The following is a 23,328-nucleotide window of genomic DNA, read 5'->3' as shown; positions in this document are numbered from 1 at the left end:
TAGTATACCATGAATGAATGTGTTACATAGAGTGGTATTTTCTAATAGCAATATAGCTTTTCATTACTACATCTGGATGTCATTTTTAGTAGTCCTTAGTAATTAAAAAAAATCCAATTTCTGAAGTTTTCATAATGTCATGATTGTGTTTATTTTAGTTCTGTGTATGAGAAATATGAGTTTTCTCATTTGATTCATAAACAAACTTCATGAAGAGAGTGAGAGGAAAAGTCTACTTTCAAAGTAGGTGGGTAATTCTGTTTTCAGTGAGCTAAAGGTACTACAGTTATGCAGAGTTTCAAGATGCATTGCAATACTAGAACATAGTATACTTAAAAATTGAGTATGTTGAATCTCTGTAGACATGTTTGAAATTCTCATTCTAAAGCTGACCCAGAGCAAGAATTTTCCTTGCTCCTGTCCCCCCAGATCACAAGCAGCCAGCCTCATTGGCTCATGTTAAAGCTCAACCAGGACCATGGCTTTTTACTCCTTGGAACCTAAGGCTGTGAGCTGGCCAGATGGAGCCCCTTTGGAGGGAGCTCTTCAGAGCCACTCCCCACTGCTGGGCTAATTGGCTGAAAAGCTGAACTGGGAGTTAGATTTGAGGGCATTGCTCAGTAGGGCTGCATTCCCCTTTTTCCAAAACAAAAAAACCTAAAACCCTAACACCCAAAACCCAGTAAGGGAATACTCTAATCTGTCCTACTATGACTGAAATATGAGGAGAGAAGATGAGTACCATCTCATTTTCTTGTGTGGTTGTTTTTCAGAAAAGTATGTATGTGGCAGTAGGCTTGAGCTTCTCCAGTATGACAAAACCAGGTGTCTAATATTCATTTGTAGAGAAAGAATTAACCCTTATGGAATTGGAAAAGGCAGTTTTTGGAGGGATTATGGCTGCAATAGAAGTGAAATGTCTTGTCTGTTACACTGTGTAATTTAACTAGAGTGTATTCTATCTGAAAGGGAAATTGATTTTAGTTTGAAGTTTATGCAAAATTCAGGTTTCCTGCAAGTTGAGATCATTAACACAGCGGAGAACTTTCTCAGATTCCACAGAGAATAAACTGTCTCCTTGGATGGAATAACACAGCCTGAAGAATCGAGAAGCAGACAATAAATTAGTTTTGTTTTTTCTTCTGTTTAATGCAAGATGAAATACTTGTTTTATTGTTTTTCTAAGTCTTAATGACTTCTGACTTAATATAGGAGACATGCAAGTACTGCATAAACTATGCCTTTTAAAACTTCAGCTCCTACTATTGTTTAACCTAAGGTCTTGATTCTGCTTAAAATAGACTATGCTTCAATTAATGTCACTTTATTGTGAAACTGGTAATATCACAGGGGCACATGTGAAGGGAAAGGGTGGATATACCCTTGTCTTCTGAAAGATCTGAAACATTGTGCAGTTGGTGAAATTGATAAAGAATCTTGTCCAAATTCCAAGAGTAATGAAAAAAAATTTTCTTAAAAAAATCTCAGAAATGGGACTAAAATTGTGAGGAAATGAGCTTGTATACTCTCTCTCAAATACCACTAATTATTTTCCTTGATCTTCTTTCCTTAGGAGCTTAATTTATGCACTCTTTATTTCAGAACAGCTCTTGCAAATGAAATTCCTCTAAGACAGAATGCTTCTAGTAAAACTAAGAGAGATCAGATTTCTTTATATTCAAGTTTAAGATAAGTAAGCAGACTGATATTTCATATGTTGCATAAGGTTTTAGAATAAATTAGCCAGAAAGCACTTGATACTTTTGGTAGCACCAGTATGTTTATAGTATGTTCAAGTCACTCAGGAAAGGAAATTTTCTCTTGAAGATGTTAGTCTGATAGCATGCTGTCTTTAAGGTTTACTTTGTATTTTATGCTTAGTTATTGCTGGGATAATGGGCTTAATACTTGTTCCAGAGGACCACAGCAGAATGGAATAAATAGCAGACATGACTCAAGCTGTGACTTTAGAAGCTGCCAACTATGACACTGTTTGACACACTATAGAAACATGTGCATCAAGAAGCAGAGATACTATGGGGGCAGAGATTAAATAAATATCACCAGAGCTAGGCAGTTTGTAGCTTTTCCAACATTAATCTGTTTGGAATAACAGCATGTGTTCGCTGTGTTCCATCAGTCTAAAGAAACTCTTGTACCTCTCTGGGAAACAGTGAGTGCACCTTGAGTATTCAATGCTGCAGTTTTAAGGCACAATCCAGAGAATGTGGACAGGGATAAAATAGTGGAAGTTTTCTGCTATGTATTGCACTGCTGCCTTGATACTAATAGTTCACCTATAGTTGAGTTCAGGAAGTGATCTTAAAAATCTCTCTGTAGTTACTCAGAGTCCCTGTATGTTGGTGTGTTGTAGTGGAAATTGAAAATAGTACATGGGAATTAAAATTCAGATTTGGGCTGTGGTGTTGGGCCTCAGTAGAAGAGAGAGCAAAGAAAGAGGCAGTAAAAAGAATAAGTGATTGTGAAGCAAATTTAAAATCCTTAGAAGCAAAGGCTGTAAATGAGTACTCATTTTTTTGAGATGGTTGGCTGTAGGCTACAAGGAAATCACAAAAAACATATGGCAAGGAAGAGGAGATATTACATATTTAGCATGTATTTAATTTGCAGCCAATTTAGCAACATGGAAATATTTCTTGCATCGTTGGCAAAGATTGTTTTCTGGGTGTGTTTGGGGAAAAAGCATTTTATATTTTTTTTGTGAATGAAGAAAATGTACAAGGCAAAAGAACTAGAGGAGTGTGTTTAGCAAGAGGCTTGTATCAACAGTGCCAGTGTATAAGAGGATGATTCTTTAGGAACGAAGATCAAAACCTATATTACTGTATCAGTTTGAAGGGAAAAGTTAATTGATTAATTGAAATGGGATTTACTGGTCAAAAATGAGCTGCAACAGTGACTCCCAAACCTGTTACCATAAACATAGCGTCTGAGACTGGGTAGATATTTGGAACCCAACACAGATGTAGGGCTCCTCATTTTTATTTGAGCTCCTACCAGATATTCAGCATCAGATATGCACTCTGCCTTCTATGTCCAGTTCCTCATGAGGTGTAGATTTCTGTCTTTGTACTTTTAATTTAAATTATAATGTTGAGAGCTTTAGGATAATATGACCAAAAAGATAAGTGAGAAGGTAACCATAGACTGATACAATTTTTCTGTGGTCTTTAGGTCAGTCCTTAGGCAATGTCTGAGTATTTGTAATTTAATTGAAGTAGTAAAGCTTTCAGGCTTGGCATGTCTCCAGAGGAGCATCCCAAACTGTACGAGCTGTGTTCAGATACTTTCTTTGTGACAAAAGGCTGATGATAGCCCTCCATTTGAGGGAGGGATGTGATTCAAATGTACAGAATCATGAAGCTTGCAGGCAAGATGAATAAAAACAGGTCTTCAGCAAAGCTTGCAGCGGTAGCGTTGTCCACAAAAATCAGATTCGTTACCTGGCGTGCAACAAGCCAATAATTACACACTCAAGGGAGACATGGATTATTTATTTCAGAGTTGCATGAGCCTGGGTGCTCAGTGGTATTCCACAAATCAAACACACCAACTATTAAAACTTTTTACTATTTATACATTTTAGCAAACCAAGGAATTAGTGTTAATTGGCTACAAGTTACATAGTTATCTTATTAATTAATATTCTATCTTCTATTGGTTAATGATTCCTTTGCTTCTAATGCTAATTATTTTGCATGCTCAGTCTTTCTCTTGAGTCAGTGGGTTTCTTGAGTCAGTGGCTTGTGAGTCTGTGGTTGTGATCTCCCCCTGCCAGAATTACCTTTTACCCAGTCGGAGCTGATTCAGCACAGTTGCTGAGTTTGCTTTATTAGTTTCTCTATCTTGGGAGGTCTGCCAAATGTCCTTGTGGCCTGTAAATTCTGCATTCTTTGTGTCCACTATTAGTGGTGCATCTTTCTTGCCAAGCTTTGTTAACCTCCCCCTAAGTCTGAGATCTTTGAAACATGTGGAGCCCTAAACCTTAACAAGGCAATTCTACCAAGAAGTAGTTTGTCTTTGTAACAGATGGACATCACTTAGAGCTTGTTAGCTGCTCTCTGTTTCATGGATTAAATCTCCCTTCTTGTTGATTAGGCTTAAAAGTATATAAAGATCAACGAACATCCCTTCTTAAGAGAATTTTACGTATTCCACATTTTGCAACAGTAGAACAAGAGGCACTTTTTGAAACTAAGATGATAAAGAAAATAGCTAAAAGTAGTTCTTTAAACAGCGATCAGTTAAATTCTGGTGCAGTCTGCCACAAGGTGGTGGAGACAGGTTCAAAAAGTGGTTAGATGAATTTTTGGGCAGGAGGTCCATAAATGTCTGCTAAAGGGAATGGGTAGGCATGTAGCCTTTAATTTACTGCTGTAACAGTTTAAGATGCTGAAGAATTATGAGAACAGGCTCAGAAAAGAGCCAGGTTCTTCTGCTTTCCTTGAGTAGCATGTCCTTTTGCCACCTTTAGAAATGGAGTGCTAGGCTGGATGTACCACTCCTGGCAGAGTAGGGTATTTTTTATTAATTTCTTTATTACTACCTTTTCCTTGCATAATTTGCATTTATCTAAATTGCTCATAATTCAACCTAACCATGCCTTGCACTTTGCACTCTCTTCTAGACTTGGAGCAGAGTGCTGCTCTCCTGTGAGTAGTCATCACAATTGGCTGAAGTATTAAGATTATGGAGTCCTGTCCTACTTGTGTCATATTTTCTCTGCTTACCCTTTGAAATATACAGGGCCACTACTGGAATAGCTTAGTGAAATTCTTTTTGATACTCCTGGCAAATCCCTGACATGGCAAAAGAATAGCTAGAAAGAGGAAGCTAGTTTAAACCTCCCAGACTTAGTCTGCAGCTGTGGTGTATGTTGTGGGGTTTTTTTGTGTCTTTTTAATTTTTTTTAAATAGATGCTAAGCTGTAATAGTCATTGTAATAAAGGGCTCTTTAAGTGTATTCCTTTGTGGTTTATATTTTTTAAAAGCTACTTTTCACTGGGGTAGCAGATCAAACACTGAGAGCTTCTAGAGAAGCTGGATGAGTACACATCTATAAGGGAACTGGTTAAAACTAAGTATAGTATCTTGAAATTTCCAATTAGTTAGGTCTGAGCTTAGAGTCTTTTGGAAGTGGGAAAAGAATGATTTATATATTTTTTTCCCCTCTGAGTATGTCAAAATAGCGTGAGAGTTCAAATATACAGAAAAACTGAAATATATGGGACTTCCAAATTCTTTCCTGCTGCAAGACTTAAATTATTCAAATGTGCATTTGAAGCAGAAAGGGAAATCTTGGTTAAAAAAAACCAAACAAAACACCAGGGAATACAGAAAATGATACATAGATCAATCTTAAGGGACAGAATACTGCAAAATTGGACACCTCATCACAAGGAGTATTGTAAAGCTGAAAAATTGGATTCAAAGCCTTGAGAATATTTAGAGGGCCTAGGAGAATAGGCAATTTACCTTGGTGGTAAATGAGACTGTACTGAAGTGTTGTCCTGGGTTGACTGATGCTTGTATCCCTAATTGTCTGTTCTGTTTATGGCGAATAATAAGTTTTGCACCTTTAAGACTTGTTCCAGAGAGTGAAGGGGGAAGAGAAGAAACACGCTGTTTGTTTTTAGACACTGCACTCACTCCTCCACATTCCTGCTCCTGGACTGTGTTGTCTGCGGATGGACAGACAGCGGGACAGAGCTTTGTTTTAGTTAGTTTTAGCTAGCTGAGGCAAAGAAGTTCCCTGGACTGTGTTTGTGGTTTTTTTGTTGGTTTTTTTTTTTTTTTTTGGACCCTTTTCTTTGGACCTGTTTAAATCTGCTCTGGACTGAACACCCAGAAGAGCACCAGCAGCTTGCGCCTGTGGCCCGCCGGGCCTGGGCTGCGACATTTCCAGCACTGGAGGGACTGATAAGAGACTGAGTGAGCCAAGCTGCAACCCAGGGAGGGGACTTTTCTGAGTTTGTCATCTCTTTTGGAGCAGCAAGAGGTTTTTTTGTTTAATATTGTTTAGGTTTCCAGGTGCGAGCTGCCAGTGCTCTTCTGGGTGTTCAGTCCAGAGCAGGTTTAAACAGGTCCAAAGAAAAGGGGAAAAAAAACAACCCACAGTCCAGGGAACGTCTTTGCCTCAGCTAGCTAAAACTAACTAAAACAAAGGAGAGCTCTGTCCCGCTGTCTGTCCATCCACAGACAACAACAGTCCAGGAGGAGGAATGCGGAGGAGTGAGTGCAGTGTCTGAAAACAAACTGCGTGCTTCTTCTCTCCCCCCTTCACTCTCTGGAACAAGTCTTAAAAGTGCAAAACTTACTATTCAGAATAAACAGAACAGATGATTGGGGATAAAAGCATCATATAGTGAACCCAGGACAAGTGTGTGTTTTATAAGACTGACAATCAAAGGAGTATTCTGGGGCAATGAAAGGTAAAAAATTTGAAACTAAACAGGAAATACATATATTATATCTCAGTGAGCTCCATAGATGAGGAGAAGAAATGGTGTGTGGATAAGCAGTGATAGTGGTACTTGGTTGCCCACACCTTTCAACACTGAATTTAATGTTCAAGTATTACACCATCAATTGCTTGTATTTAAAATGGGATCCTTAAAGCAAAAGGGATTATCTTCTTTGATTTGGTCTTTTTCAATTTCTTGCATATGCCTCTGAAGCATCTAATGTTGGCCTTGCTCAAATATTGAAGTCTTTTTATAACACTCAGAGTGACTGCTATTCCCTGTTTCAGAAACCTAGTGTGAGAGTTTGTTAAAACAGAGGCCATGCAAGCCTCCTGTTTAATCTCTGGAGTTACTTCATGTACTGCATTAGGGGACTAACATGTTTCACTTCGAGGCTTGTGAACAGTTCAGAACATGCGAAAAAGGGAGTGTAAGATTGTCTATTTGGCTTTGCCACCAAAATAAATGATCTAAGTACGTGCCCAGATTTGCATTTCCAGCAAAGCAGTCAATGCTACAATGGCTGCTGAAGGCTGGGACTGGAGTCCTCCATACATACTCCTGTAACTCCCCTGACATCAGCTGGAGTACTTAGAGTACTCTGTGTGAGCTGCTGCAACTTCTTAACCTGAAAGAAAACTAGCTCAGCAAAAAAGAGAACAAAAGCCACCCCTAAATGGGTCTGGTTTTACTTTGTTATTGTGAAAAATGCCAATCACTTGTTTTTAAAATTTTCAAAGTTTAATAGTAATAAAATGGTTATAAAAATAGTAATATAATTAGAGTACTAAAAATTTGGACAATTAGGATTAGGACAATACGAGACAATAAAAACAAAGAGTTACCGACAGTCCAGGTACCTCTTTCTGGGCAAAATAAGCCTGAAAAAGGACACACATTAACAGAGGATTAACCCTTAAAAGCAATAGCCTGTTGCATATTCATACATCTCATACATGATGCATAAATTCCATTCAAACAAAGGATTCTGTCTGGTCAGTGTCAACTTCTTCCTCTTAATCCTGACGGCGTCTTCAGGGATGAGCGAGGCAGGAAGAAGTTAGTTTCTTCTGATAAGGGAGCAATAAATTCTTTTTCTCTGAAAGATTTAGGTGTCCTGTGGCTGCTATCTCAGTGCGAGTACCTCGTTCCTCTTAAAAAAAATATCTTACATAGCATAGTTTCTATTTTAACATTATGTTATAACCTAAAACTATGTTTAACATACTACTTAAGAAAATTAATACAGCATAACTTTCTAACATAACACATATAATATTCATTTTAATATTTGTGAAAAGCCAATCATAAAATATGCATTTTTCACAGTTATCTAGCTGAGTCTTTGTGGAAAAGTATTAGCACAGATGCAGAGGTGGTAGTGGTGGTGGTGCCACAGGGTAGAAAAGGAGGGCTGTGCTTCCTGTGTCAGGAAGCTGTTGGGTTGGCTTGCCTCCCTTTGAAACTGTACCCTGAGTGTCCTAGTCAGTGTTTAATTTGAAAATTTCTATTATTCACTTATTTAGGATAGATTATTTTGAATGGCTTGCATAAAGTTCCCAGTGTAAATCTTGAGACCCTGTTAATTGGAACTTATGTCTCCCAGATCCAAGAAAACTACATTTCTTGCTTCGCCTGTGTTTTGAGGTGCTCTCAGAAGCTGGTTTATGGAGGTATAATTTAGTTGAAACTGAAATGTCATGCCTACTAAATGTTCTGTTTTGCAGAAGTTGAAAAGTTATGATTTAAAGTTACTTGTAGAATATAATATAGTGTCTGTTGACTTGGTTCTCAGTGAAACTGCAGATGTGACAAGGTATAAATTAGCCATAAATACTGTAGCCTGAAGTATCCCAAATCAACCATGCTGTTTTGCTGATGGGAAACTTCAGTAAGATTAAGTTGGTGTATTCTGAAAAGAAGTGAGGAATGTACCTGTACAGGACGTAGAGACATGTAAGCTGCCTTGAGAGCTCAAATTGAGTAGACTGAATCTAGTGTTAAGTTTTAGCTAAAACAAGTTTTTTTCAGCTGACTGAACTAATTTATACAGCTTGGAAATAAGGGAACTTTCTGGAGTTTGTTCCCTGGAAATAAGATTTTTTTTTACTTCAATGTCATACTTCTATCCATAAAACCATTATGTACTTGAGCAATTTCTAACAGCTGTCTGCCTGAAATAATTTGGCTGGTTTGGGACTTATTTTAATACATAAAACTAGTCTAATAGAAGCTCCAAAACCAAGATTTTTTTTCTAAATGGCTATAATTTTTCTTTTAAATTATTTGAAGTGCAAGTTCTAGTGAGTGTTAAACATAGCCCAACTTTCAGCATATCTTCTAATATTTCATTTCATATAAACATCCTGACCAGGTAATTGATACTGAAAGGCTATCAAAATTGAAAACGGACAGTTCTACTACCCATGTATCTGCAAACTAAGATTTTAACTATCCTTTACTAAATTTTGAAAGACTTCATGATTTTGAGCACTGCCAGTTGAGAAGATTAATTATCTGTAAGCCACTGAACTCTGGATTGAAAGATGGAAATAAGCTTATTATCAGATTTATAAGTGAATTTCAAATTGGTGTACCAAAAACTGGTAGTTACTTAAAGCGTGACAAACAAGGAGAAAAGGCTTGTGAAATGGCTGGCTCTTGGAAGACTTCTGTCAAGCTGTCATGACTAAATGACATTTCAAACACAATTTTGCTTGCTAAATTAATTTGGAGATGGGCAGAATGTGCATATCACTTGTGGAAAATTTTAATAGATTAATAGATCCAGCTAGCCTAGGTGCAAAGCTAGACTAGAGTTAACTTGTTTTTTTTTTTTTTTTTTTTTTTTTTTTTTTTTTTTTTTTTTTTTTTTTTTTTTTTCTTGGATTTAGCCCGGAAAGACTTGAGGAAAAATTAAATGTCTAATCCAACAGTAACCTTAGTGTGTGCTAACTGCTGAAGAGTCTGCAGCAAACTTGCATTTGAATTTTATTGGTGAAGTACCTAACCTTTATGCAGACTTATCTGACTTATTTGACTTATTTTAGGATGCAGGGTCCTATGGCATTTGGTAATAAAAAATCTGAAGCAAGGTATTTGTTTCATGTGAAACCTCAGTGCTAATGTGTCTGTTTTGGTTTGTGTTTTTAGGGATCAGACGGGAATCTCTTTAATTTATTGCTTGCTGAGTGTTCTGTCTGGTGAAAGTCATGTCATCCATATTGCCATTCACTCCACCAGTTGTGAAGAGACTTCTGGGGTGGAAAAAATCTGCTGGTGGCTCTGGAGGGGCTGCTGGTAGTGAGCAGAATGGTCAGGATGAAAAGTGGTGTGAAAAAGCCGTGAAAAGCTTGGTCAAGAAGCTAAAGAAAACAGGACAGCTGGATGAGCTTGAGAAGGCAATTACCACTCAGAATTGCAGTACAAAATGTGTGACAATTCCAAGGTAAGTGCTGTTATGTTTAAAATTGTTACAACCACTATGGAAATAAGTAAATGGATGTTTAGGCTAGCTGAACAAATTACTAAAAAATCAGTTGCATGCTTTGATTCCTTACAAATTCTTTAAAACCTATTTTGGTTTTATATAGTGCTTGCTCATAACTGAATTGCGTGCTTTGTAAAGTTACAATTTTTAATAATATCTTTGTTTCAATTTTCATTGCTGCTTAGATTCAAATTCTGTGTATTCTGGTGGTACCTAGCACAGTTCTTAGTTTGCAGCACTGCCTTATGGTTTTATTTAATAACCCTGTCTATAATCTGAGGAGCATACTTGAACTTTCATTTTAAAAATAAGACTAGTTTTTCCTTGGTCAACACTTCAGTCATCTATTTATTTTCTGTTGTGTCCGATAGTTTCAGTTAAATTGTACAAGCTGTATCCATTCTCCCTTTTGAAGTTTTGTCTTTGGAGGCACACTGTCTGAAGACTATGTTAATTCTTTGTTATTGGTTATTGTAAATGCTTTTTTATTGAATAACTTGAAATATTTCTAGAACTGTTCTTCCACTCTTGATATGCATATACATTTAGGTAAATAACTTGCATTCTACCGCTTTGTCTTTTTCAACTTAATTCATAGCAACTGCTGTGCGAGGGGCAAGGGTTATGTTTGTAAGTATAATGTGGTCTGTTTTCCATTCATGTTGTACAGAAATACCGCTAAGGTGCCTGTGCAAGCTCATTGTGTGCAACACAAGTATCAAATCACTTCACAGGTGTGGTTTTCTATGAAAAAGAGGATCTGGTGACATGGGAATATTTTGGGCATTTAGTGCCTTGACACTTAAAATAATTTCTAGGGGAGAGAAACTGCATCTGGTTTATGACCCTAATTTCTGTATTAGCATGTTCATCCCAACTACTTTTAAACTTTTATTAATCATAGCACAAACTAGGTTTGACTGGTGTCACTGATGATTTCCATATATCAAATGTATTATAGCTCCTATAATGGTTCTAGTGTTCTTTTAGATTTGACACAGCTGTTTGGGAAAATCATGAGTATGCTCTGAATAAATGACTACTTTAATTGTATTTTCTCTTTTCTATCCACCTTTTGTTTCTAATGCTGCCCTCTGCTTGTATTTTCTTCCCTAGAGCAGTTCCAAAATTCTCTGGGTTTCCCTTCTGCTTTCTTCCTTTTGCTGGCTGGAAAACAATCGGAAATAAAATATTAGCTCTTTCTTGTCTTGGTGTATATCAGTAGACTAAGATTGGAACCTGTAGGGGTATGTATTTCTTGACTTGACATAAGATGACTATGTATTTAGCAAGTCTTTACCATGATAAAGACAAAATGCTTTAATTGCGAGGTGTTTCATATGACAAGTTAAATATCCCATATAGAGATTCACTTGATATAAAATGTGTATCTATCTTCTAGAGATCTCCTGCAAAGGTACTGGGGCAGTAAATATTCATATTTCAAAAGAACAGTTGTCTAATTTTTCTAGAGGATTTAAACAGTATGCTAATATATAATTGTTTTCCTAGTCTACATTTGGTATGTCCTGCTTGCATGACCTTTTGTGTGACATACTAAATAATTCTTTAAAACTAAATACAAAGCTCTATGATACTCTGTATAGCCTCCATGTTATGACCAGTAGTTCTTGCTGGGCTGTGATATACTGTTCTCCTCTATCCTCCAGTAAGCTGTAAAAAGTACTGGACCTAGGTTTTACTTTTCTTAACTACCTTAGGAGTAAGCTAGTAGCTAGAGAGCTCTTGAAGTGATGTTGGCAATTGTACAAGGTTTAATTTTAAACTAAGAAATGGCTTTAGTATTAAGGGATGAGATTATTTCAGGGTTGCCAGAATTCTTGAGTTTCATAGTTAGGTTTTGGATTGTTGATATTATTTCACTTTAAAAGCAGGAGTCTGGGTTCCCAGGAAATAAAAAAATGTCAACTCAGTACTATAATGACTTCTGGAGATTCTTGTTCTTGGATTTAGTAAGTTAATGACACTGCTGATTGAAATCTATTTAATGAATGTCTTAATGATCTGCAGATCGGCCGGGATAAATAATAAAATGCTGAATTTGGACCTTTTTTCCTTCCTAGTCAACAGAAAGTTTGAGGTGCCAAGATGCTGTGATGTAGTTCTGATGTGGCAGCTGGGCTAACTTTTCAAACCTTGTTTTGCTTGGGGAGGGTTTTTGTGTTTGATTTTGTGTGGGTTTTTTAAACTTCCTTTAGATTTACTTACTAATACTCAGTGTAGATATTGACAAATGTGGGATGTTTCTGTTTCCCACTGTTGCATTATTTCCTCGACAGAAGTTTCATTTGTGATTTCACAAATTTCTGGTCCCCTTGGAGATTTCCAGAGAGTTTGATACAGTACTTTAGTATACTTTTTCGTCATTGAAACCTAAAGCAACTAAACACATACAAGCTTTTCTCAAAACTGAAAGCAGCTTGAACAAAGGTTGTATTAAATTGCCTCCTCAGAAATCTGCATATTATATATTACTGTGTCATTGATAATCCTGTTGAATTAGGATTGCTCTGTTCCTATGCTGTTTGTCAAGATGACTACATACTGAGTGAGGCTGTTACTGTGTGCGCTATGCAAAGGCTGCTCATGTTGTAATTAACAGAACTTCTTATGCAGACTAATAGAGGTTTTGAGAAAGCAGAAGCAAACAGATGGAGTGGGTGTTGGCATTGCACAGCAGAGATGCTTAACTCTTCATAAGTGGGTCAGTAATCTAGAGCAGAGGCTGAACAGAGGTCCTTTTGACACTAGCCCTCTAAGTAATTTGTAGTTATTTTGCTGAATCCTCCCAGCAAGCCAGTGGGATTTTAATCACATAATCCCTGAGTATCTTGAAACTAAATGTTGGCATGTGAATCCACCATTTATATGAGTCTTCTAATGGAGCAGTTTCTTCCTTATTATCATGGATTGCTCTGTTGAAATAGAATCACAGAATCATAGAATGGTTTGAGTTGGAAGTGACCTTAAAGATCACCTAGTTTGAACCTCCCTTCCATAGGCAGGGATACCTTCCACTAACTAAGCAAGGTTGCTCAAAGCCCTGTCCATAAATACTTTGTAATTAGTGGTAGCTAAAATCCAAGCCTTTAACAAACCAAACCATGCGACATAGTGAATAGTCAAATGGCATATTCATAGTTTATCTTCATTATTTAAAAAGTTCTTTCAGTGATGACAGTATACAGTATTGGAATCCAAAGCAGAGAAACAACTAGTTTCATAATCTCAGTATTTTGGTGTGATCAGCTGTGTGGCTTTACTGTCATTAAAAGAGTATAGATATGCTTCATGCCTTCTTCTTGCTTCTTTTAAATAGACTTGCCAAATGCACTTGCTTTTGTAAAATGCCTGATAATGTACAACTAATAAGAGTTTAGTTGGGGCAGGTTTGGGATAATGTTGGCCTGGAATGTTGTAACTCCTATGTTTTTAAAACTGAAATAAAGCTAGTCGAAGGGAAGCATTGAGTTTAGACTCCTTCGTGATGTCCTGTGTTCCTCTAGAGCATATGTCTGAAACCTAGTGCAGAACTGACTGTGTCCTTCCTGAGCTGTAACTGAGTACATCCATACCACAGGTTGAATTCTGCTTCAATGCAAACATTTGTAAAATGTGATGACTGTATTAGGGATTTATTTTATATGAAGTATTGCTACTAAAACTGCAGAATCTGGTGAAAGTTCATCAAACATGTGAAAGCAAGACCATTTTATATGGTCAAAATTCTCTAAAGAAATTATGAATTTCTCTAATATACTAATGTTATTCCTTTGCTTGCTTGTCCTGCAGCCCTTTTTTTCATTCCCTGCAGTGAGTTGGCACTAAGGATAAGATAAGCAGCCTAGGCATAGCTTATGGTACATGTTAAAATTGTTTTCTGAAGCCTCACTCTCTTTATTAGTTAATATGAGCCTCCATACATGGAACTTTAGTGCTGATCACAGTGTCTACAAAGGAGTTAACAGCAGAAGTAAACTAGGCAAAGATGGGATAACTGGCTTGGAACTGCTGTTTCAGAAAAAAAAAATATTTTAAAATTATGACATTTTGAGGCCTTTTCTTCTCATAACTGAATAAAAAATAATTTCTAATTTAGGTCTAAAGGGCACATTTTTCTTGACTATAACCTGTGCTACTTGTTAGCATGTTTTCTTTAATTCCTTGGGAATATTTGTCAGGAAAGTGATCACATAGCTGCATGCAATAACCTAGTTTTAGGGATGCTTTTGATCACCAGTAGGGCAGAGGTGTCAAGCTAATGTGGCTTTTAGAATAAATTGTTTTCAAACTTTAACATCTTTCCCCAAAATAGGTTGCTTTAGAGTACAGCAATACAGGTTAAATCCATTGGAAATGGATGGTTTCAACAATTACACTTAGGGGGAAGGGAAAGTTCCTCTGGAAACTGTTTTAGGAGAGTTCCCAATATCTGCTGCTAAGCTATGAGTTCATTAGGTAAGGGGACAACAGCAGGCAGTTGGATTGACACAGTAGATCCTAAAATAACATTGCTATCCAGACAGAGGTGAAGTCTATTTTCCCAGAAGCAGAACTTGGCACTGCCTGCTAGTTTGTAGCAGAGCTGGGATAATTCACTATTCAAGTTGGGGATGGACATTGATTCTTAATCATAGCTCACAAATTGAGAGTTGCTATATATAAAGAACATTCTCATGGCATATACCATATCTCAGTCTGGATGCATTCACTTAGCTGTAAATTGGTTCTATGAATTTTTGAAGACTATAGTTGAACATCCTAAGCTTTCTAAAATAAGTATAGTTATTTAAACAGTGCATCAGAATATACTATTTTTATTGCTGAGGTTACAGGAAGAATGTGCTTGTAAATTGTTTATAAACTGACTCCCTTTTCTTATGACAGGATTATTGAGGGTGAAGCAGAGCTCCCTGTGATTTTTCTCTTGTTGGAATTTCAATTAAAATAATGCTTTAGAAGAAAGCCAGAGAGGTCTTTCCTGGAAATATGGCAAGAGATAGTTGATATTTTGGGGAGTGTTGGCCAAAACAAGCTTAAAAATGCCCTCATCCTCATGATAGCTGGTGCTGTGAAGACTTTGGCTGTGTTAACTGGAAAGGTATAGCAGGAAGATCAAATTGTCCTTCCTTTTCTCAGTTCTGTAATTATGGTGGGAGTTGAACATTATCTCTATGTTCTTTGTAAAAGACTAAAGAAAGTTCTTGGTGCTTTCTAAGTGCGTTGCACCAGGCTCTGGTGTCCACAGGGCAGTAAGGACAGAGTGATGGTGTGCTTTGCAGTAGCTTCCTGTTGCATGTGACATTTCTTCATCTTGGAGTTGGCCCTATGTGTATGTACTTCTCTGGCAGCTTACTGTGTGACTTCCTCTTAGTAAATTGTCCCGGCCTCCTGCTGAGAGCAGGCTGCACGGGCCAGATAGCTCAGTCCTCTTGCAGGGACAGACTGCCCGAAACCCAAGCAGCTCTCAGCCGCTGGCAACCTTTAGCAAACATAAGGGATATCAGCTCTTTAGTGATTATCAGCTCTTTGAGTTCAGCTCTTTTGCTTGCTAAGGCACTGCAGGCCAGCTGGCAGACGCAGAGAGAGGAGAAGGCTGCTCTGGAGTTCCACAGCGATGTCTTTATTGGGGGTCTGTGAAGGGTTCCAGTGACGGCTCTTCTAACCAGAATGGGCTAAAGCAGCCCATTATATAGGGTATAGAGGGATCCAAAATTGTCCAATAGCAGGGGTTAAGGGAAAGTGACCTATGGGGTTAGAGAAAGATAAGCTGGGGTCCAAAAGACAGAAGACAGGGGCTTCTTTGCTATTTCACTGTGACTTGGCATTTTCCTATCTTTAAGCCTCTTCCCTCCACGGAGCCCTAGCAGGCCCAGTGCCTTCTACAGTAAAGGGTGTTGTGCAGCCTGAATTTCCAGCCTGGGAAACAGCCAGGCAGCTGCTTGTCTGGTGAATAGAGTCCACCTGCATTGCCTGAACATAAAATGTAAGGTGATCCTGTGAGACAAGCAGTCTGTTGTTTCCAAAAGTGGTGAGCGTAAAGCCGTTGACTTTAGGAATGTTTTTCTGACATTTTGTAGTGTCTTTTAATCTGTGTTAAGCATTTCTTTCAATAATTTTACAACGACCACTTTCAACTGTTCCATGTTCTGTAGTGCTGTATTGTACAGTCTTGATTAGTGCGTAGAGAGAATGAGAGTGCTCTGAAAGATTCTACTAATTTCCTTGGAGCCTTTTGCAGAGCTGGAGTGGCAGAAGCTGGCACCTGGTTTTCCAAGACGATCTTGCACCCAAAGATAAATGGTTCCAGCTCTTCTTAGTTCCTAAATTTTCAGGATTATGTGGTTATAGACGCAAGGATGCTGGCCCTAATTACATATGTGTAAAATGACATGTTCAAACTCTAGGTTGCAGAACACTTTTAGATGCTGTATGGACATACAATGATAAATAAAAATTCATGTCAGGTTTGACTTCAAGTCTCTATGAAACTTAATTTCTAAGTTTGATGTTAGCAATCAATAAGACAGTGTTGTGAGATTCTGCTTGATTGACTGGGGCTTTGAGTAACCTGGTCAAGTGGAAGGTGTCCCTGCCCATGGTGGGGGGGGGTCGGGCTAGATGGTCTTAAGGTCTTTTTCAACGCAAATCATTTTGATATCTGTATACAGAAGAACGTATGTGCATCAGTAGGGCACTGCCCAGACACTGTGTATTACAGCAGTTAGGACCTTGCAAATCAGTCATTCTTTAGAAGATGAATTTGAAGATTTAAGTTTTCTAGCCTTCTAACAGTGTTGATTGAAGTTAAGAATACCGATTGTGTTCAAGTGTAATTGAGTTTTAATTATAAATACTAAAATATAGCTGATAACTTGGTTTGTTGAACAGCTGGTGATGAGGACTGAATTGCTATAACTAAGGGTAAGCCTTAGTGTAGACATAGTTCAGGTTACAGCATCTTATAATGATGTCATCCTGAAAAAAAGAAGTCTTAGAGTATTAAAGATACTTAGGGCAACCATTCTGAAGCTTGTGCAATTCAGGAAGCCATGTAACTTAGCCACATAATTTGTTAGAGTTGGTGTGTCAAGCAGAAAGTATCGGCATGTCTTTTGAGGTAGGTCAACATGTAAAAATATAAATGTACAAGATAATTAGCCAGTTATTGGAATATGATCCCAATATTACCGGGTGGAATGTGCCTGGGCTCTTCTAGCCCTTGCTGCTTGACCAGAGGCGGCAACTGTGGTGTTTTCACCTCAGAGACACACCCCTGGCTTGCTGTATGTTGAAGCTAGGCACTTGGAACAAGTCCAGGCAAGCAGGAATTCAGTTTTTACCTCTAATGGGAAGGCTTTAGGCGAGGTGAAGAGGAAAAGGAGACGGATTCTGCCGGAGGGTCAATCCAGAGTTTTATTCCATGGTCACAGATCTCCGAATCTTGGTAACAGCTCCAACAGAATCCAGACCACATGGTCCCGTGTCTTTTTAAGCCCAGGGAAAGGGGGAGGGGAAGGGGTAGGTGTGCCACCAACCAGGTGGAAGGGGGGCAGTCTCAGAGGACAATGACACCTAGACTGGCCAATGATCCCAGGGCTGAGAAGCACCTTTTGAACTTGACCAACCAGACAACGCCCTTGCTGGAATGTTAAGATTGATGGACAGCACTTAGCAAGGGGGCAAGGGGGAGGGGAAGGGAGAGGTTGGCACACCCGAGGGACTGGGAAAGGTGAAACAGGATATTGCTTCACACCGCAACATCTCCCCCTAGTTTTGTTTAAAAAGAAGAGGACTGGGTTTGTGGTGCAGAATGCTTGCCAAACCATGGTTGGTAAATCGGTTCCTCCTCTACAGGAGGTTCAGTGCTTTCCACTGAGGCTTCCATGTCATCCATTGGAGCACTAAGGGCTTCCAAATGGTAAACTTGAGGAGGGGGAGGTGAGCTTGAAATCAACTTGAGAACCATGTGTTTGATTAGTCCAAAAACAATGCTAACAACTACAATAACAATAACTAAAATAAACAATACTAAAATTACAGTTTTCAGAATAGATCCCAACCAGCCCAAGAGTCCCCAGCCTTTGAACAGTCCACTCAGCCAGTCGTCAGTTTCTCTCTTGATGTCGCTCACCATGGTTTTCATCTTGTCGATCGTGGCATGGACGTTCTCTGCTTTTGATGACAAGTTGAGGCAGCAGAGACCTTCAAATTCTTCACAGCGATGGTTGTGCAGAAGGAGCAGATAGTCTATGGCTGCCCTATTTTGAATGGTGGCTTGCCTGGTAATCTCCTCATCTGATAAGAGTTCACGCAGGGCAGTAGAAGCAAGGTTTGCCTGTTTTGCAACCCAACATTCCAATCGGCCTAATTCTCCCATGCTTTTTGCTGCCGAGATCCACGGCAGAAGGACTGTAATTGCGATTGCCTTAGGTCTGGACCAGTGAACAATTTCTGAATTACAGTCAGGGTCTAATTGCCTTAGGTCTCTTTTTTGGATAGCTAATGTATGCGTGTTGTTTTTTGTTTGCCAATGAATTAGGTTTGTTCAATTTGGGGTTAACAGGCTCGGCTTGCCAAAGGTGCATGGACCTGCAAGCAGACGAGGAGGGAGACCTGCCCATGCTCTGTCTCCACATATTAAAAACACACCTTTTAGGAGTTCACAAGGCTTATAATCACCACCTGATGAGTGCATGACTAGGACTGTATTTTCACACCAGTTTTTGTCTGTGTAGTGTGGGTTGCTAGGGTCAGGGTAGGTGTTTCGTTTAGCTTCCTGATATGGTACCCTGGAATTGAATTTAAAGTGAACACAAAAGGTTGCATTCATGGAGCATAAGAGATGGAACTCTCGTGGCTCCCTTTTTGGCACTGGTAACTTTCTCGCCCACTCCTGCCAAAACAGTAAAGGATTGTTAGCAGGATAGCGGCCAGGAGAAGGTGCGAGTAAGTTAACTTCATTTAAAGCATTCCACATTTTATTTGGGAACTCTGCGGATTTAAAGGGAACTCCACCAGGCAAGTTGACAGGGGGTCAGAGGCTGTTGCTGTGGAGAGACAAATGTGATCTTGTCCAAGGGCTCTGGCCAAGGTGGTCCATACATTCGCTTTGGGCTGAGGGACTATCCAGGAGATCGCTGGTGGAATGATCGCAAGTAGGATGAGGAGCAGGCTCGGTCTCATGGCGTCTCGAGACTGCACATGAACAGCGGGATCTAAACCGGTAAAAGGAAACTTAAATATATAGTACAAACTATTCCAGATAGGAGGCTTAAATGGAATTTCCTCCAGAGAACGCGTGCGGCGTTTCCTTCTCCAGGCAGCGTTAGCAACCTGGCGCGCTTCTGTCAATTTCTCTGAGACCTTGGGAATATAGGGCCTTACCCATTTGGAAGGAACCCACTTTAAGCCAGAGGGGGTGGACACACAGGCGTATCCACATCCCCAAGTAACCAATTTGTAAGGTCCCACTGTCTTCCAAGTCTCAGGGTCCTTTACTAAGACCGGAGGCTTTTCTTTCATCACCATATGACTGCTCCCCCCAAAGTGGCGTAAGATGGGCGGGTTCAGGCTATCTCAGGAACAGTTCAGAAAATTGATTGTGAACAGCGCCCTGGACAACCGGATGTGGGGAGGTTCCACCTTCAGAACCTGTTGTTACTGGTCCAGGACTCTTTTAATATCAGGGTGAGTCCTTTCTACTATGGATTGACCTGTAGGGGAGTAGGGGATGCCAGTTTTGTGCTCTACTCCCCATTGCTGCAGGAAGCTCCCGAATTCCTTGGATTTATAGGCAGGCCCATTATCAGTTTTCAACTCCTTGGGGATGCCCATGAAAGAAAAAGCCTGTAAGAGGTGCTTAATGGCATCATTAGATGACTCTCCTGTGTGGGCAGAGGCATAGACGGCTCCAGAAAAGGTATCTACACTAACATGAACGTATTTCTGCCGTCCAAATGACTGTATGTGTGTAACATCCGTTTGCCACAGTTCACAACTGTTCAACCCCCTAGGGTTTGCTCCCGTACTCACTGTAGGGAGTGCATGTTGTTGGCAATTTGGGCATGTGGCCACAATTGCTTTGGCCTGTTCTCGAGTGATGTGAAACTGATGAACTAGGCCAGGTGCATTTTGGTGGAAAAGCTGGTGGCTGATTTTTGCCTGTTCAAAAACATTTGGGAGAGTGGCCATCACTGCAGGTGCAGCAAGAGCATCTGCCCTTCTGTTGCCTTCAGCGATAAACCCTGGCAAGTCGGTGTGTGACCTGATGTGCATCACATAAAATGGTTGCTCTCGGTGGGAGAGCAACTTTACAAGTTTTGAGAGCAATTCGAAAAGTGCGATGTTAGACACTTCTTGCAGTATTGCTTGATCTGCCCTGGATACTACTCCTGCCACATATGCAGAATCTGTAATCAGATTGAATGGTTCTGAGAACCTTTCAAAAGCCCTAACAACTGCAGCCAATTCAGCAACCTGAGGTGAACCTTCCACCTCAGCAATGTCCGTCTCCCACTGCTGGGTTTGAGGATCCTTCCAAGTCATAACAGACTTGTGGGACCTCCCGGACGCATCTGTAAAGACAGTCAGAGCCTTTTTTAAAGGTCTCCTACTCTGAGCACTTCTCAGTTTCAGAGTAAATTGAACATCTTGTTGGAACATTTTGTGGGCAGGCCGCACTACAGAAATTTGTCCTGAGTAGGAATCTAGAGCAAACTGCACTACTTGGTTTTCTCAAAACAATTGTTCCAATATTTGCATAGTATTTTGACCTGATTTTAACCCGATTGGAATGTGAATGCACTCAAAGTCACATCCTGCTAACTCCCTGATCCGGGTCCTTGCTTTCCAGATCAGTTCTGCTACCAGCTCTTGAGGCTTTGTCATTCTCTTGGACCTTTTGTGACTGAGGAAAACCCATTCTATGATCAAGAGAGGGTCCCTCTGGTCCTGGCCCTTTTTAGGTGTGCCCTTTGCCTTAGGTGTTTGTTTTTCCTCCCACTGGAAAATGATTCCATGGAGGTGTGGCAACTTACCTAAGGTGATAAATTTGAATGGCAGGTCAGGCCGACATTGGTTGGCCTGTCTTGTGGACATTGCCATCTGAACTTTTTCTACAGCTTTCTGTGCCTCTGGGGTAATAGACCTAGGAGCACCTGGGTCCTCTCCCCCTTTCAAGAAATTGAAAAGAAGGGCAAGGTCTTTGTTAGTCAGACCAAGCCATGGCCTTACCCAATTTAAAGACCCACACAACTTGTGGACATCCACAAGGGTCTTGATCTTTGGATTGATTTCTAGTTTTTGAGGAACAATGGTCCTATTTCCAATTTCTAGGCCTAAATATTTCCAAGGTGGCATCCTTTGAATTTTCTTTTCCTGGTGCTCGAACCCTGGAACAATCAATGCATGGATCGTTAGGTCAAGCACATGTGTGAGTAAATCATCATTGGGGGCACACACAAGGATATCATCCATATAATGATAGATGATGGCCTTTTCTGCAGCTGCACGCACTGGGGAAAGCAGAGAAGAGACATACCACTGGCAGATTGCTGGCAAGACCTTAAGACCCTGAGGAAGAACTTTCCAATGTTACCTTTTCATAGGGGCTTCCATGTTGATGGTGGGGACCGAGAATGCGAAACGCAGTGCAGCATCAGGGTGTAGGGGAATATTGAAAAAACAATTTTTATATCAATAACAGCTAATTTCCAATCCTGGGGAAGCATTGTTGGGGATGGCGTACCAGGTGGGGGAGAGCCCATATCTTCAATGACATTAATTTGTCGGAGGTCATGGAGGAGCCGCCATCTCTTTTTGTCAGCTTTCTGAATGACAAACACTGGAGAGTTCCACGGGGATGTGGTCTCCACAATGTGACCCTTTTTCAGTTGCTCTTCCACTAGCTCCTCAAGCACCTTTATTTTTTGTTTACTGAGTGGCCACTGTTTCACCTCAACTGGTTTGTCTGTTTTCCATTTCAGTTTTTGGGTGGGGCGCTGTTGTTCAATGACCGCTGTACAAAAATGCTGTGGAGAGTCTGGAATATCAATTGAGACACCTCACTGGGCCATTAAATCTCTCCCTAACACTGGTTCCGAGTAATCTAACACAAATGGACGGATATTTGCCAATTGTCCGTTTGGTCCCTTGATTTGGATGACGCTCTTGGATTGTCTTGCCAATTGCAGGCCCCCTACGCCTCGAACGTGACCAGCAGCATTTTGCAAAGGCCAGTGTGCTGGCCAGTCTTGTACTGGGATCACTGTGCAGTCTGCACCCATGTCTACAAGCATCTCAATGCGTTTTGACTCCCTATCCCCACTGACATTACACCATAATTTGGGTTTGTCACTCCCAATAACTTGGACCTGGGCGACTGTGGGCCCTTGTTTTTCAGTGCCTTCAGGTAAACATGGCACAGGGATAGCTTGTGCAACAATTTGTCCTTTGGGAAGAAACAGGGGTGGGTGGAAACAGTGCAGGCTGAGAACGAATTTCTCAGGATCTGATGCTGTCATTCCTGGAGCAATTTCGATCTCTTGTGGTGTGTGTTTGTTGTCCCCAATGACAATGTACTTACAACGAATTCAGTGCCAAGTACTCTTCTGTTCTGGATTGACAGAGACAAAATGCCAGTCTGTATCTTTCAGGTGGAGTGATTCTGTCAGCTGCAACCTGAAAGGCTCATTGACAGAAGATGTGGTTAACATAGGTTCACCTAAATCATAACAAAGGTTACTTTGTTTCACTTTCAACAGCGGACCAACAGACGTGGTCTTTGAAGCATCTGCTTCACTTACAGAAATAGCAATATTACCCCGCGCTTGGTTTGTTTTGCTTCCCTTATTCCCTTGGCCTGCTCTTTTTGTGTCTGCACGCCTGGCAGGCCAGCGCTCCCCATTCAGTTTTTTTGTTGTTGACCCCCGGGAGTGCTTGTTCTCCTCCCCTGCCATTTCTAAATTCATGAAATTGCTTTTTCAGGGGGCACTGGCTACTCCAATGCCCAAGGTTAATGCAAAGCAAGCATGGCTTTGTGGGGTCAACCATTGTTGGTCTTCGCTGCTGTCCAGTGTGCTGCTTTGCTGAGGGAATGGGCGCTGGGCTGGCAACGGCGACACGCTGAGGTGGTCTTGGCAGCAGCCTTGGTCTGGTGTCTTCAGCAACACTCAGCAGAGGCACTTTCCTGTTACAAACTAGAAGCATATGTTTTAGTGTAGGGGGGGGTTCTAGAGGAAGGCTCAAAATTGCTGCTCGACACTGTTCATTTGCATTTATAAATGCCATTTCCTCTAAAACCTCTTCCCTTGCATTCTCTTTTTTAACTTG

At 40.1% G+C, this 23,328-nt stretch overlaps 1 protein-coding gene across 2 annotated transcripts in view; it reads left to right on the top strand.

The window, feature by feature from the left end:
• The window catches only part of LOC139598994 (mothers against decapentaplegic homolog 2-like), an 81,458-nt gene that overhangs the window by 3,562 nt on the left and 54,568 nt on the right, over window positions 1–23,328 (top strand). For both annotated transcript variants that reach the window (XM_071445925.1, XM_071445924.1), the window contains exon 2: window positions 9,639–9,933. In XM_071445925.1, coding sequence (XP_071302026.1) covers window positions 9,698–9,933 — 236 coding nt within the window. In that variant the 5' untranslated portion in view covers window positions 9,639–9,697. The remainder of the gene's footprint in view (window positions 1–9,638; window positions 9,934–23,328) is intronic.

The sequence above is a fragment of the Agelaius tricolor genome, unplaced genomic scaffold, assembly GCF_023055355.1.
Source record: "Agelaius tricolor isolate 1412-34295 unplaced genomic scaffold, bAgeTri1.0.p SCAF_21, whole genome shotgun sequence".
NCBI lineage: Eukaryota > Metazoa > Chordata > Aves > Passeriformes > Icteridae > Agelaius > Agelaius tricolor.
The sequence above is the reverse complement of the archived record's forward strand: the minus strand, read 5'-3'. Positions and strand labels throughout refer to the sequence as shown.